This window comes from Halichoeres trimaculatus, unplaced genomic scaffold (assembly GCF_033239565.1).
Source record: "Halichoeres trimaculatus isolate MK-OKI-2021-1 unplaced genomic scaffold, fHalTri1.1 fHalTri1_scaffold_10, whole genome shotgun sequence".
NCBI lineage: Eukaryota > Metazoa > Chordata > Actinopteri > Labriformes > Labridae > Halichoeres > Halichoeres trimaculatus.
Genome location: NW_027437187.1, coordinates 18,054,940 through 18,070,320, shown reverse-complemented (window position 1 = coordinate 18,070,320; position 15,381 = coordinate 18,054,940). Strand labels below are relative to the sequence as shown.

At 39.0% G+C, this 15,381-nt stretch overlaps 2 protein-coding genes across 2 annotated transcripts in view; both read left to right on the top strand.

Moving 5' to 3' along the window:
• pparab (peroxisome proliferator-activated receptor alpha b) overlaps positions 1-8,833 on the top strand; it is a 35,965-nt gene extending 27,132 nt beyond the window's left edge. The window contains exons 5-7 of the mRNA XM_074677062.1: positions 193-392; positions 4,483-4,936; positions 5,084-8,833. Coding sequence (XP_074533163.1) covers positions 193-392; positions 4,483-4,936; positions 5,084-5,328 — 899 coding nt within the window. The 3' untranslated portion in view covers positions 5,329-8,833. The remainder of the gene's footprint in view (positions 1-192; positions 393-4,482; positions 4,937-5,083) is intronic.
• Positions 8,834-9,923: 1,090 nt separating this feature from the next.
• On the top strand, positions 9,924-14,559 carry yars2 (tyrosyl-tRNA synthetase 2, mitochondrial). The gene is made up of 5 exons (XM_074677823.1): positions 9,924-10,716; positions 11,390-11,557; positions 11,702-11,857; positions 12,066-12,236; positions 14,218-14,559. The coding sequence occupies exons 1-5, from the start codon at positions 9,929-9,931 to the stop codon at positions 14,375-14,377; spliced, it is 1,443 nt and encodes a 480-aa protein (XP_074533924.1). The 5' UTR covers positions 9,924-9,928; the 3' UTR covers positions 14,378-14,559.
• Positions 14,560-15,381: the final 822 nt, after the last annotated feature.

The window sequence follows — 15,381 nt, the reverse complement described above, 5'->3', positions numbered from 1 at the left end:
AATATTTTAGTTCTGTAAAAGCATCCTGTCTTCTCTTCTCATGCAGAAGTGTCAATAGGTCGTTTCTTTTATTTGTAAAAAGATTAACATCTCTTTAAAATTTATGAATAACATTTTTCAAAATATGTTAGATTGTACATTTGCACATTTCCTGCAACTGTAGTTTAACTTTGTGTTTGTTTGCTCCCAAAGCCATCCGTTTTGGTCGGATGCCCCAGTCAGAGAAGCTAAAGCTGAAGGCGGAGCTGGTGACAGGGGACAGGGAGGTGGAAGACCCACAGCTAGCCGACCAGAAAACGCTGGCTCGGCAGATTTACGAGGCCTACCTCAAGAACTTCAACATGAACAAGGCCAAGGCTCGGACCATCCTCACCGGCAAGACCAGCACTCCTGTATGTTTGTTATGAGTGGTGGCTCTGTGTTAGTGAGATGTGTGTGTGTGTGTGTGTGTGTGTGTGTGTGTGTGTGTGTGTGTGTGTGTGTGTGTGTGTGTGTGTGTGTGTGTGTGTGTGTGTGTGTGTGTGTGTGTGTGTGTGTGTGTTTGTGTGGCTTTTGGTTTTTCTTACATCCAGAATTTCTTCACAAGCCCAGATCATGTTGACTTAAAACTTGTTAATTTATCTTTCCCTTCTGGGCTGATTTCATAGTTATTCTGAGCACATCCAAAATTTGCAATCACGTTAATGTCACAATAATATTTGGCAGCCGCTACCCTGAGAGAGCTTGTGCTGCTAGCCAGTGATAGAAATAACTTTCCCAATCAGCATTGCAAGCCAGTTCACAAGCTGGACAAGGAGACATCTGTTTGCACTGAAATTATATAAAGAGTCAGGATTTGAGCCTACCACATCCCTCTCAAAGTCTCACCTACAAAAAGAAACTTCAGTACTGCCCTCCTTAATTATGTTGAAATGCTGAGCACAGGGCATGGAGGGTCAGACACTGTAGCCTAGAGTGGTCGTGAACTTCACAGATTGATTTTTGTAGGTGGGAAATAGGTCAAGAGGGAGAGGTCAGTCCATGCATACACCAATGTTCAAACACAGACTCCAGCTACTGGAGCTCAAAGCTCAAAGCATGGTTTTAGAGCATATAGGGACTCTGTGGAATATTTAGCAGTTGACACAAAGTTAAAAAAAAGAAAAGATAAACTCATGCTTTGACCCATGCTTGATTATGAAAGGACATGGTGTCTCAAGACTTTAATGCAACATAGAAATTTGCTCAAAAGTCATATTGTAGAGTTGTCCACAAATACTCGCGTTTCATAACCTTGATTCTGAGACTGCTGATATAGAACAACTTTTACACATTAAAATTAAGAGGTCTCAGATCTTTGAATATCCCAGAAGTTTGATCTAGGTCATATGTCTGGGAGGGATACTGAGCCACTGTGTCACTGGCTCTGATTTGTGTGCTGTGAATAAATATTATTTTCATCTCCTGCCTCAACTGGTTTTGCAGAGGTTTGATTAATCTGCATGTCAGGTCCTGACTGGATATTTAAGGCCTTTAGGTAAACAAACTTAAGAAATGCAAAGTGGCTTTGATTGCTCCCAGCTAGTCTGTTTTCTGGTTAATTTTTGGAATAATTCAGTCTTATTAACAGGCCTCTTATAGATGATCAGTTAATACTGATTCATCTGTCAGTTAATCTTCCCGTCAGTTTTATCTGTCAGGGCTCTAGGACTAAGTTAGCCATAGAAAATCACAACAAAATAAGACAATGCTAGCTCTTTATTTTAGCCATGCTAGCTAGATTGCTGAGTTGATCTCCTGGTCATCTGGCTTACCTTGCTGTTTTCATGTGTGGAAGTTATCAACACAGGTGTAGGACTGCCACAACATTTTGTACCAGAGGTAAGGGTGGCCCAAAAAATGAGGTCCACTCTGTTTTTGACATGACTTTTTGCATTACACCACCAGTTGCTCAAAATTTAAACCCATATGGTGGTGGAGACATTACCTCGACCAATGGCATTAAAAATGTTGGCATACTTCTACATGGTGCAAGGGAACACTGTGAATATTACTGTTGATAAAGGCAGACATTAGCGTTAAGCTGGGAAAGCCAGCATGTCAGGGCCTTCGTTTCCCAGCTATAGGATAAATAAAGTGTTTGACATTCCTTCTACTTACAAGTGTTAGCATGCTACAATTCTAAACAGAGATGACAAACTCCTCAAACATCTTGCTAAAAGTCAAACATTAACATTTGGCTCATGGCAGTATGTGTCCAACTAGCATAGCTGTAAAAGCTTGTTTCCTAGTAACCTGTAGCATTTTGCTAGTTGACATGTTGTTGTCTTGTGAGCACTTAACAATGTGCCAGATCATAATTTCCGGATATCTAAAATGTTAAAGACATTCCCTCTACTTACAAGACCTAACATGCTACAAACAGAGAAATTGAACGTTGTACAAGTTATTCTTTCAAAAAATTAGACTTTAGCATTTAGCTAAAGTTTTATGCAAGGGGCAATCTCCGGTTCAACAATATGAAGCAATTGGATATGCTTAAATCTGCAGTTCATCAAGTGTCCTCTTGAGTATGGGACCAGAAATGCTAGAAATCACTTACACACCAAGCCAAAAATGCAATTTTCACTGCAGAATTAAACAAATTTACAGACTGGTACAAAAAATGTATCCTGTCTGAATAGCTAATTTCTCCAACAGCGCACCCAGAACAGGGCGTTGAATTTTTTTCCAAATCAGTAGTTTAGAAGATATTGGGAATGTGAGTTTGCCCAATCAGAGGCACAGCTCAGCTGATTGACAGGCAGGGACCCTGAAGTTGTTAGTGAGGAGAGCCCACCCATTTCTAATTTGACCCCTGCCAATGACTGCCTCAAAACTCTGCTTCAGAAACAGATGGATGATGTCATAGGGACTATGTTCATTTATCATACAGTCAATAGTTTTATGTAGCAAAGCCTCAGAAACAAGTCGGCATTGCAGAAAAATCTTCTCTTAGCTTTTTACCAGTCAGAGTTCTGTAGTCTTGTTTGTATCCTGTGATTTTTCAGATCATAAATTGTGTTAATTTAGATATTCAAAAAACCTATAGACGTTCCCTTCACTTGCAGGTGTAATGCTAATGATGTAGCACCCTTCCACTCTGAGTATAAAAAGTAATAATATTTCTAGCAAAAGAAATGACTTGCAAACACCTTTAAGCTTTGAAGGGGTTGACACTGGAAAGTCCAGGTTATTGCAAAATTGTTGTGGGAATCCATAGAGTCTCCCTGGAGTACCTCCCCTGTAGTCATGGTGACAATAACAGGACGCAATGTGTCTATTAGGAAGAAGATAGTTTAGGCTTTTACACAGAAGGAATGAGTGCATAAGCAAAGAGAATTTATCTGCAATGTTGTTTCAAGCCTTTCAGAAAGGAGAGAAGCAATTCATGCACATTTAGCATTATAGTAAATTAAACACCTCAAGATATACTTTGTGATTGATATGCAACTTATAGTGTGTCACAAGTTATCTGACAACAGTGGTTTGATGATGTACAAGTGTCTTAAAAATAAACACCCCCTGACGTGTCCCTCATACTTTCCCTTGTTACTGTACCCCACATTTAGCACAGCATTCATTAATCAGAGCTCTGATGGTGATGTGCAGCAACAGTTGTAGCTGTGGTTCAGGTGTTGTAACGAGTTCAGGGATAGGGACAGTTGCATAAATTTTAACAACCATTGGCTGTAGCCATGTGCTGAAAAGCTTCTTTTCTTACCTGAAATACATCTGATAGCAATAAAAATTCTATGAAAAAAATCTAAAACTATTTGAAAACTAGGCCCAAGATTCAAATGTAATCTGTTATTATTTTTGACATCTAGATCATTTACCTCAGTTAAAACCTCTTTGCTCTAACACAGCTTTACTTTTGAAATTATTTTATTGTATTTTATACTAAATTATTTGTACACAAACTCACGTTTGACTGTTCAGAGTGACATTCATAATTACATAGCCACAGGGTCAAAGAGAGTTACTATGTCTTTGTGGAAACACATGAGTGTCAATAAAGGCTTTAGGCTAATCCTCTCCTACAGGTTAAGATTATGTGTAAACACTATAGTCACTTCAGTGTTTCATGTATAGACTTTGCTGATTCATCTTTTTCCATATTTATGTAGTCAAGTTTATGTCTGTAGGCCAAAATTACAGAACACAATGTACCGACAATGTACTGCACTCATTAACGTGTCATTGCAAATACACTTTTTTGACCACATTCTCACACTTGAATTAATCAGATGGTCAATCAATAGATCTGCTAATAAACTTTTATTCATGTGGTGCCAAATCACAACAAAGATTTCCTCAATACAATCAACATATAGAGCAGGTTCCACAACCCCTCAAAGTGTTTTAGATTGAAGTCTAGCTTTAGTGCAGCGCCAGTAGAGGGAGGCTGATGTGGGATACGTTTCTGGCTCATAACAGTCCATCATTCTCTGTCGCCCACAGCCTTTTGTCATCCACGACATGGAGACCCTCCAGCTGGCAGAGCAGACCCTGGTGGCGAAGATGGTTGGCTCGGCGGGAGCACTTAAGGACAGGGAGGCAGAAGTTCGGATTTTCCACTGCTGCCAGTGCACATCGGTGGAAACTGTCACAGAGCTAACAGAGTTTGCAAAATCTGTCCCGGGGTTCTCAAGCTTAGACCTCAACGATCAGGTGACACTTTTGAAATATGGCGTGTATGAGGCTCTCTTTGCCATGCTTGCCTCCAGTATGAACAAGGATGGGCTGCTTGTAGCATATGGCGCAGGATTTATTACCCGGGAATTCCTGAAGAGCCTGCGGCGGCCGTTCAGTGACATGATGGAGCCCAAGTTCCAGTTTGCAATGAAGTTTAACGGGCTGGAGCTAGATGACAGTGACCTTGCTCTGTTTGTGGCTGCTATCATCTGCTGTGGAGGTGAGCAAGCAGGAAAACACATCTTTCCCCTCAATCTGCTTGTCTGTTAATTTAATTAATTCATTAATTCATTCTGTCATTTAATTCCAACAGAATATTGTTGTGATGGCGTATAAATCAAGTTTGTTTTGCTTCCTCTGTCATTAGACCGACCAGGCCTGGTGAATGTGGCGCACATTGAGCGAATGCAGGAGAGCATTGTGCAGGTGCTTCAGCTCCACCTGTTGGCCAATCACCCGGATGACACGTTCCTCTTCCCCAAGCTGCTGCAGAAACTGGCTGACCTTCGGCAGCTGGTCACTGAGCATGCACAGCTGGTGCAGGAGATCAAAAAGACAGAGGACACCTCACTGCACCCGCTCCTTCAGGAAATCTACAGAGACATGTACTAAGGGTTGTGGGTGATTAACCCAGGAGCGGAACCCCTACAAATCAACTCCTTTTTTATTTCAGGGACAGAAAAAGAGAGTTCTCTATAAGCTAGCTTGAACCACTAAACCCTGATGCTGCAGCAGGAGTCATCTTTGGAAGCTGGTTAGTACAAAAGATCCTTGACACAGTGCTCTCCTCTCCACTGTGTGAACTTCACAGACAGAAATATTATGTATGCAAAGATGTGATGTACAGTTTATTGAGACCCTATATGGATATACCATTGTATGCAATCATTGACCAAACTCTGAGATAAATACGCTAAATTTCATGGTAACATCTGAGGTTATCTCTCTCCTGTCTCCTTGACAAGCCCTTAAACAAGGAAAGATAGTGAACTTGATGGTCGCCACTCCAGCAGTTTATTTAATACTAGATTTTTATACTGATGTCAAAGAGCAAAGAGCCATATATCCTCAGCTAACAACACCCAAATAACTTTGGTGGCAGCAGTAAAACAGTAATAATGCAGTTTTCAAGAAAGGCAGCTTCTGTCAGTTGGGAATGGTGATGTACACCTGTCCCTCACCGTGTACCTTCACCTTTTTATACCCGTTATAACCCTGAACATAATCATTTAATTGTACTGTGAGTCTTCTATAAGCCATTCTTTCTTTGTTATGATAGTGGAAATAACTATTGTCTTTGAAATTCCAGCCATGGTATGAATTATCAACATGTTTAACCACAAACTACAGGCAGTCATTTTTTTACACTTTAGATTACGGTAGCAAAATTAACTTATTTTGAAGTTTTTCAAGACTGAAACAATCCTAGCCACAGACTCACTGTGCCCATGCACCACAATGCAAGTCAGAAGCACAAAAACACCTGTGATTTTTATATTCAACCTCTGTTAAATGCCTTTTTCTTTAAAATACACACAGAGACGGTCGTCACTCCATCCTGTTTTGTGTCCTGCTTTTCAAGGGCTAACAAAATGCAAAAACCTCATTACCACCTAAGCACAGGTGGACGTTGGGCACCATAACACAAAGCAAAATCTTGTTTCTCAGTAGTTAAGCTCTGTTTCTTGAAAAGGTTGTCTCTGGTTGCTTTTCTGACAGTTTTTGTCTTTTTGCCTTCTATCTTGTGCTCTGTAGGGTAGACTAAGACTCTCGGGTCTTGCATGCACATTTTAAAGCTATGGCAAAAAGAGAGCATAACTCCTCTGTGATAGAAAAAATAATCACGTGTTCTGTTTTGATTTCCCATTTTCTTAGATTCCTCTGTCCATTTTTGTTGTAACTGAAAATCAAAAGACTAAAACAAGTACAAGGCTGTGGCTGCCTACACTGATGATTTGATTCTGTGAGTGAAATGAAGCCAGCCAGCCACTTCTGATGAGTGTCTAATAATGGAGAATTAGATACTTAATGTGTTTCAAAATGGATTCACAATGCAGTGGACCTACATCTCAAACATGTTAACAAGGAAATAGTGAAAACATGAGTCCTCGATGGCTTGGATAATATGTCAGTCTTTTTATTCCCCCAGTCTGCTAATCCAACCAAAATCCAAATAGAAGAATTTATTAAAATCCAATCATTAAAAAACACAAACCTTGTGTTTATAGTGACACCACATTGTATAAAGAGAGTGAACTGTACATAGCTGATATGATGACATTGCTCGCTCCAGCTTTTAACTCATGAGGTATACAAGGTACTAATGATGATCAACTTTTGTATTCCTCTGTTTGGTAAATACTTTGAAATGTTTGAAATTTAAAGTTAGATATGTACTGTATGTTCTGTATGCATACATGCTGCATACGTGTGTTTAAATTGAATTGGATATTTTTATACTAAAGTATATACATGTGACTAAATCAGATACTTGTTTATTTGAAATGGCACCATTAAAGTGTGCAGTGTAAATAGACATAAGGACAACAGGGCGACTGGTAATCAGAATATCCTTAATCTGAACCCCACTGGGGACATTCCTTTTCTTTGATGCTATATGAAAAGTGGAGATTTCAGTTCATTTCACTGCTTTCATCTGTTAAATGAAGCTCTTATGATATAAACTGAAAGCACTTGCAGGCCACACAGGGCTGCACTAGCTCACAACTTTAAGTAGTTGAAAAAATCTTGACCTTTGTGATATTTGATTGCAATCAAACACCATTTATCATTTGAAATGTCCGCACTGATCGTCAAATACTCTGTTCTCAGGTTGCAAATTGAAAAAAAGGTAATATATGCACAGAATTTTGTTGATATTACAAGAAATCATATGTAGTTGCCTGTTCTCATACAAAACAACCTTTTATCTGCTTCTTCACTTCACATTTCTGTTGCTAATTGAATACAGAAACTAAATGCACTCATCGTTTGCCATGACATTACATGCTTTTGCAGTGAAGAAGATGCAGTAATGATATGCAGTATGTAATGTTTTTATTGTTGTGCTTCTGTCTGACTTTTCTCCTCAGTCGCTGCTATGTTGTACTAACTCACCAAACATTTCTTATGCCATGAGTAGATTACTGACCATCAAGCTGCCTCTATGTTATATCTTCTTGCAGAATGTCAGTCCCATTCAGCAGCTCGGTTTTCCCTTTCAAGATGTGCTTCTAGATTAACTACAACAATCTGTGCCTTAGCATGTGCCCATGCCATAAAACAAGAGATTCCAATAAAATACTTGACTATAGCACACATACACTTTTGAAATGAATAAACTGGTCATAATGCCAGCTGGGATGGGCTGTTTGTGATACCACAGGGCCATGCAGACAGGAAAAGATGTCACAGACTAACTATCACAAGTACAGAGAGATTTTAGGATGAGTATTGTTTTGCTGTAAAAAAAAGTAGATTATGAAGGATTTTCTTTGAAAAGGACAGACTTTCACCTAAGATGGTTGAAAAACTTTTGGAGCCACGCCCTCAAGAAATCTTGTAAATTTGTGATGTGTGCTTACCCTTAGTAAAGTCTGTTTTGTGTTCAATTGACAAGGGAATTTTGAACTTGTATCAGGGAATTCTAGTCTTCCTTTGTTGAACTAGCTCAGGACATAGAAATATTATTTCCCCCCTTTTTTAGAAAATATCTTTGTCTCTATAGCCTCTCTGGAAAATACATTTATAGTGTTCTGCCTTACAGCACATAAACACAAACAATACTGATTCATTTGTCATTTATTTTTATTTATCCAAAATACGGCAGTAAAATGTAACCAGGGAGCAGCAGACATAGAAATTAAGTTTTGATTTGTATTTTTCTTCCTGGATTTCATGGAGATTTTTTTGTGGCTATAGTGACGTGTGATGAAACATCAGAGACTGTCTTTGGATGTGTTGTTAATGTGTACTGTGGCGTGGTAACAATACTGTAAATGTTTGATGAATGTATATCTAGACATTTAAACAATGGAACCAGTTGACATGGAATGGATTTAAAATAAAATTATTTTAAACTCAATCTCATTTTTTCATCATTTTAGGTCATCATTATTTACTTTCTTTTCTGCCACGCTCAAGACAGTTGTCTTTGCTCAAGTTAAATATCCACAAATACAACTGCATGAGTTGAATACTTGCAAGTGGATTTGTCTGACCTTTTTTCCTTATAGCCACCCTGATTGTTTCCAGTTATTATAGATGAGTAATATAGTGCATTTTATCCATGGGATATCACTTCCAGCAGTCAAAACAGCTGTACCTCAAGTCAGACCTGAGTGTATCATTGACTCATCATACATTGCATGCTTTGAATTTTATTTGCAGAGGACTTTTTAAAGTTAGTTCTTCTCATAATGAAGACTGGGGTTATATTTTTGTGTCAGTAAATATAACATTATGCTGTTTCATTTTTTATTTTATTTTGGTGAATAAATTTAAATAGAGTTTATTAATAATAGTGTGGTCCAAATGGTTTAATACCTGAAAAAAATGCAGTTGCTGGTTCATATAAGACCTGTATATTCTGTATATTTATAGATTTAAGGTAATATAACTTTGCATTTTCTGGAATATCACATGGCTTTAATGATGCTTTGTGGTAAAAAATAAAAATAAAATAAATATAAATAAAACACACTAAATCAGCTGATGAGCCATGGATAATCTAATTGAGTCCAATATTGTGGATCATGAAATGCTGCATTACCAGTCAGGAAAGGCCTGCTGACCTTTAGAGCCATCAAAAGATCAGGATTTATTCAATATTCTGGATATAAGCATTTATGTGTGGGAATGTGTACCCCTTCCAAACACTAACACTAAAAAGCTCCAGAGGGGAAGCTGATTTTGGTGGACAAAATGTTAGGTACTGATCTTGTTTGCTTCAGAATCATCAGTATTAATTACAGCCTGTATAAGAGCTAGTTACAAAGAGCTAGTTACAAAGTCCTCTCATGATATTTGATATACATAATGTTTTTTTTTTCTTTCAACCGGGCTGTGTTACGTATCAATTAATATTTTATAATGAAGTCTACGTGTCAAACTCATAAAGGTCTCTGAACCAGCCCTGTAGAGGGCGCTGTCCTCACAGTAAACTGTCCATGACTCTCTACTCCATCTCCTTGTTCTTGTCACGTTATCCAACATGGCGGCCTCCATAGCGCGGACCTGCCGCCACATATCGCGGCATGGATCCTATATTCTGCCAAGGTTAGGGGGTCTGTGCCTTACACCCAGGTCAAAGATTCACTGTTCTCCCTCTGCACACAACGGACTCCTCTTCTCTTTAAATAAACGCGGTATTCTGAAGGAATCCTTCCCCGAGAACGCAGCACAAGACCAGCTCCCTCGGCTGCTCCAGTCTGCTGCTCAGACTGTTTACTGCGGCTTTGACCCCACTGCGGACAGTCTGCATGTGGGAAACTTGCTCGCTATCATCGGCCTGCTTCATTTCCGAAGCGCCGGGAACCATGTCCTCGCAGTGCTGGGAGGGGCCACGGCTCAAATCGGTGACCCGAGCGGGAAGACCAGTGAAAGGGAGCGGTTGTCCGCGGAGACTGTGGAAGAAAACACCCGCAGCATCCGGGATAGCCTCCACAGGATTTTCACCAACCATGAACTATACTTTCAAGACGGCTCCAGAACGCTGGGATCTTTAACTGTACTTAACAACCTGAGCTGGTACAAGGACTGGAGAGTGGTTGACTTTCTGTCTGAGGCTGGAAGACACTTCAGGATGGGCACCATGCTGAGCCGCCACAGCGTGCAGTCCAGGCTGAAGAGCGTAGATGGGATGAGTCTGACTGAGTTCACCTATCAGGCGTTCCAAGCTTATGACTTCCATCACTTGAACCAAATATACGGTTGTAAAATCCAACTCGGGGGCACCGACCAGCTGGGCAATATAATGTCCGGACACGAGTACATTCACAAGTAAATGTCTTCCCTCCTGTTAAAAACTAAGGTTAAAACGTGTAGAGCTGCTCGTGCAGCCTTCAGTGCACGTGCTTCGTCAGGTTGTGGAGAGTAGCGTGTAATAACTTTGGTGAAACACAGTTTTAGAAATCATTTCACTTTATATTGATTTACTGTGACAGATGTCGAAGTCAGGCCAACAATTCAGGCTGTGCTGTTCAAGGGCGCAGTTGTAGAAAACAAAAAATACAAGTAACACTTAAATGGCCTGTAAAGCTCTTCACTCACATCTCAGTGTCAGTGTACAAAAACAGAAGGGGTCAGATTAAGCATTTCTCCATATCTAACAGTCTATCAATAAACAAATGTCCCTTTAGTCCAACACTGAATAATCAGATTTAAGTTTTTGGTGATCTGTGTTCTGCTGTGAATAGTTTTTTAGTTTTAAAGTTTATTCTCAAATTTTCAAAACCAGGACTTTGGAAACAGCATGAACACCATACACTTCTATCAGTCTGTGATTACCACTTTATTATCCCTGTATCAACATGTAATTGCACTGAAAGTTTAAGTTTTGGTCCATCTTACCATGAAGCATGCAGCCCTGTGCTGTCATTGTACTTCTGTCAGACTGTCACGGTTTTTAATACCCCAAACCAGACATCAATGTTTGTTCTGCACATATTTGCAGAGTGAGTGGAGAGGAGGTGTACGGCCTGACCATCCCACTGGTGACCAGCTCTGTTGGGGACAAGCTGGGGAAGACTGCAGGCAACGCAGTGTGGCTCAACAGAGACAAGACGTCTCCTTTTGAGCTCTATCAGTTCTTCCTTCGGCAGCCTGACGCCAGTGTTGAGGGGTGGGTGAGACGAAGCTTGATGCTCATGGCCAAAAGGAAATCCGCTTTTCATGAATACTCACCAAGTTGAAGCAGGAGAAATGTCATTGTCTGATCAATTTAATCCCAGGATAGGTGGTATATTACTTAATTATTATTTTTCAGATACCTGAAACTGTTCACCTTCCTGCCTCTGGCAGAGATTGAGAGGCTAATGGAGCAGCAGAGAGAGGATCCAAGTAAACGGCTTGCACATAAACGACTGGCTGCAGAAGTGACCAAACTGGTACATGGAAAGGAAGGACTTGAGAGTGCAAAAAGGTCATAACACACTGTCCTTTTTAATGATTTTCTATTGATCACATTATGAAACTTATTTCTCACAATAATGATATTTTGTTATTTGATTCAAAAAAACAAAAGGCTGCTGGAATGTGTGACAATAAGCAACATGGAATTTCTAACTTGACTTGGTTCAAACCACCTGTACATGAGAAATGTGAAATAATGTGTACTGTGATCACTGCAGGTGCACTAAAGCTCTGTACCACAGCAGTGTGGAGGCTTTGGAGGGAATGAGTGACGAGGAGCTGCAGGAGCTTTTCAGGGAGGCCCCCTTTCATGAGCTGTTGTTAGAGCCTGGAACCACGGTGATCGATGCTTGTCGCAAGGTTGACGCCATCCCAGGTGGACCTAAAGGGTGAGCCTCACAATTTTACTTTTTATTATACATTAACCTAAAAGATGCCACACAATGCAGGTAGTCAGTGTTTGCAAATTGAACAACACTTTGAAAACTGAGAAACATCAAAGTATGAGCACTGAATCAGGAAAGACATTTTCGTGGGTGTGGTTTCTGCTTTAGAAAAATAACTGAGATTATGTGGTTAGAATGTTTTTACATTTTTCACTTTAAAATAGAAGAAGAATGGTCACAAAGAAAATGGGAGACAAAATATATATTTTTTATTATTAAATTTTATATTTAATGAATAAATAAGTCTTAGTGTCTGGATAAAGGTCTGTCAGCTATCTGAAACATTCAATACATCTCAATAAAGTTTACATTTTAGCTGTAATGTCTGTGTTCTACTTCTAAACTTGTTCTTAAAGTGCTTTAGTATGTAGTTTCTCCTGTGGTCCAGCAGAGGGCACATGTATTTAAATACATAACCTTGGACCAGTTAGTGAAACTTCATGTTATCCTATGTGGCATTAAATTGGAGAACAAAAAGTAAAAAGGTGTTTTGAGACAAGTGGAACTATGAAATACCTTCCACTGCTGTATAAATACTAAGTTATTCACACTTGGTTTCTTGAAAACTGAAAGCCCAAGTCCTGAAACAGACACATTTTTGCTTGTAGTAAATTGGGTAGCTTACACAAATGGTTAATATCTGAGAATTTAAAGAGCAAGCAGCTGTTTATTTGCAGTTGGTGTATTTTGCAATTTGGTTACGAGCCAAATATAGGACCTGAATTTTTGGCAATATGTTTAAAAGAATCTGTGAATAGGGTATGAAATCTTACTTGCTTATTTTCTTGAATTCAGACATAATTTTTATTTTCCAAAACTTGACAAGCAAATTTGTCTTCATCATCAGACTTTAAAAAAAAAACTCTTTACAAGTAATTTCGGCGTATGTATTACCTTAAAATGAGACATTTTTTATCACTGTAAATGAATGAAGCTTGTTGAGAATTGTACACAGTTTTACTATAAAAAGACATAAACCCTTTCCTGCATTCTTTTTGTAGTGTACACTGAGTCATTATAGTAAATCTGTCTCCTGTTTCTTGTGGTGTTAATTTGCTTTAATGTACACCTGTGTGAAAGCTGCAAATAGTGATTCATCCATCTGAGAAATAATGATTTTTACATTTGGGTCTTTGTTAAAGTGATGGTTACTTTTTACTTGTTAGTGAAAATAACAACAATATTACCCAAAGGGGATCCTGGTCAGCATAACTCCTTTATTACATAACTGGACAGAAAAGTGGTAAAGGAGCAAGACTTCAAACTGCTGCAAGGCAAGGCAAGGCAAGGCAAGTTTATTTCTATAGCACATTTCAGCAATGCAATTCAAAGTACTTTACAGACAAAACAGGTTATAGAAAACAATTAAAATTCAATTAGAAATGAGATTAATTAAAAAGATACAATAAATCAAAGGACAAAGAACAAACAAACAAGATAAAAATAGATTTTAAAACAGATTTTAAAACAGATTTAAAACAGAACAGACAGTTAACTTCACCACACAGTCTAGCTGATTCAAATCAAACTATAGCTCTAATGTCAGCAGAAGCACACACTCTGCGTAGACATTTTTCAGAGTTTCACTTTTCTGACAGAAAGCCTGTTGGTTTTTAATTTTTTGCAGATGCTCTCTGATAGATGATTAAACTAGGATCCAGGTTATGGTGATTGACTTCAGTCACTCTCCTGAGATTAACCAATTCCCTAGAAAGGAATTTAATTTTCTACATCAGTTGCTGAAATGCAGGGTTTGTTGTTAGGGGAAAAATTGAAAAGTTTCATTACATAATTTACTTTTTAGAGCTTTTCATCAGGTGTGAGCTCATGTGTGACACAATTCTGCTGTTTTGTAGTCACATGTCCTGATCCTGTCAGCAGAGGGATTTCTGATCTAACAGTCTGTTAATATGTTTGTGTTCAGATATAGAATGGTCTCGGAGGGAGCAGTGTGGATTAATCACAAGCGAACAGAAAAACCAGAGCAGGTACTGATACCCAAACTTCACATTCTCTCCAATGGACTTACTTTGCTGAGAGTTGGCAAGAAGAACTTCTACATCATCAAGTGGCTTAGTCTATGAGACCGTCTGCTTTTGAGAGGAACCAGTCTGGCCTATGATGGACTGTCTGGGCAGGTAATGGGGGGCTACACCTCTGCAGTATCAACAAAGACACATGGATGGACTGGTATTTAAATTTTCAATACTGCCTTTAATTGTCAAAGAAATATTTATCTGTACATATGTGAAATTAATGTAAAGTTATGATATTAAAAAGCATTTGATAGAAAAATTGTCGCCTGCTGACTTTGCACTGTCACACAGGTCTTACAATGTGAACACTGGAGGGCACCATTGTCCCAGTGTTGGTGGTGGTGCTGCAGGTTTCGACAGCTGCACCACATACCCTGCTGTGACCCCATAGGTAAATAATTACACACATCTAAACTAAATTGCATCATTTCTTTCAAACGGGTTATGTGACTATTTTAAGCGCATGGAGTTTTTATTCAGTTAGATGCAAACACAAGGCCAAGAGCTGTGTAAACGTGGACTTTTATTTCTATCTGAGAGTCAGGAGGTGTAAACTGTTAGAGAGAAAGGACAAAGATGCTAAATACATTTTCTAACAGAAAAAAATGCTTGCAAATGATTTTAAGATTCAATAAATTTGATATTTCCAGTAGGAGCATATTTTCTTCAGGATCAGCTTTGGGTTTTCTATGTGTGTTAAGTTTTCACTGTGGTGTAAATAGCGAACAGCTTTTGGTCTGCAGTGGCTTCGCACATAATTATTTTCCCTTTTCAGTGTTCAGTTTATTTGTTTGTTTTTTGTATTTTCAGACTTTTAATGTTTAAGGTGTGAAGGACTTTTTGCTTCTTGCACATCTGTTTTCCTCCATACTTCCCCATGGATATGAGGGCAGGGTCTGGTGTGTGCTGACCTTGACTTACCCCTCCAAGCTTGAGAGAACTGGTGAAAAGTTGGTTTCTTAAAGAAAAACACAAGCTTTATCTGCAGCTTTCATTTTATTTTCCCCTTCTTTTCATGTATCAGTCGATTGTTTCATGGGGGATACCTACTA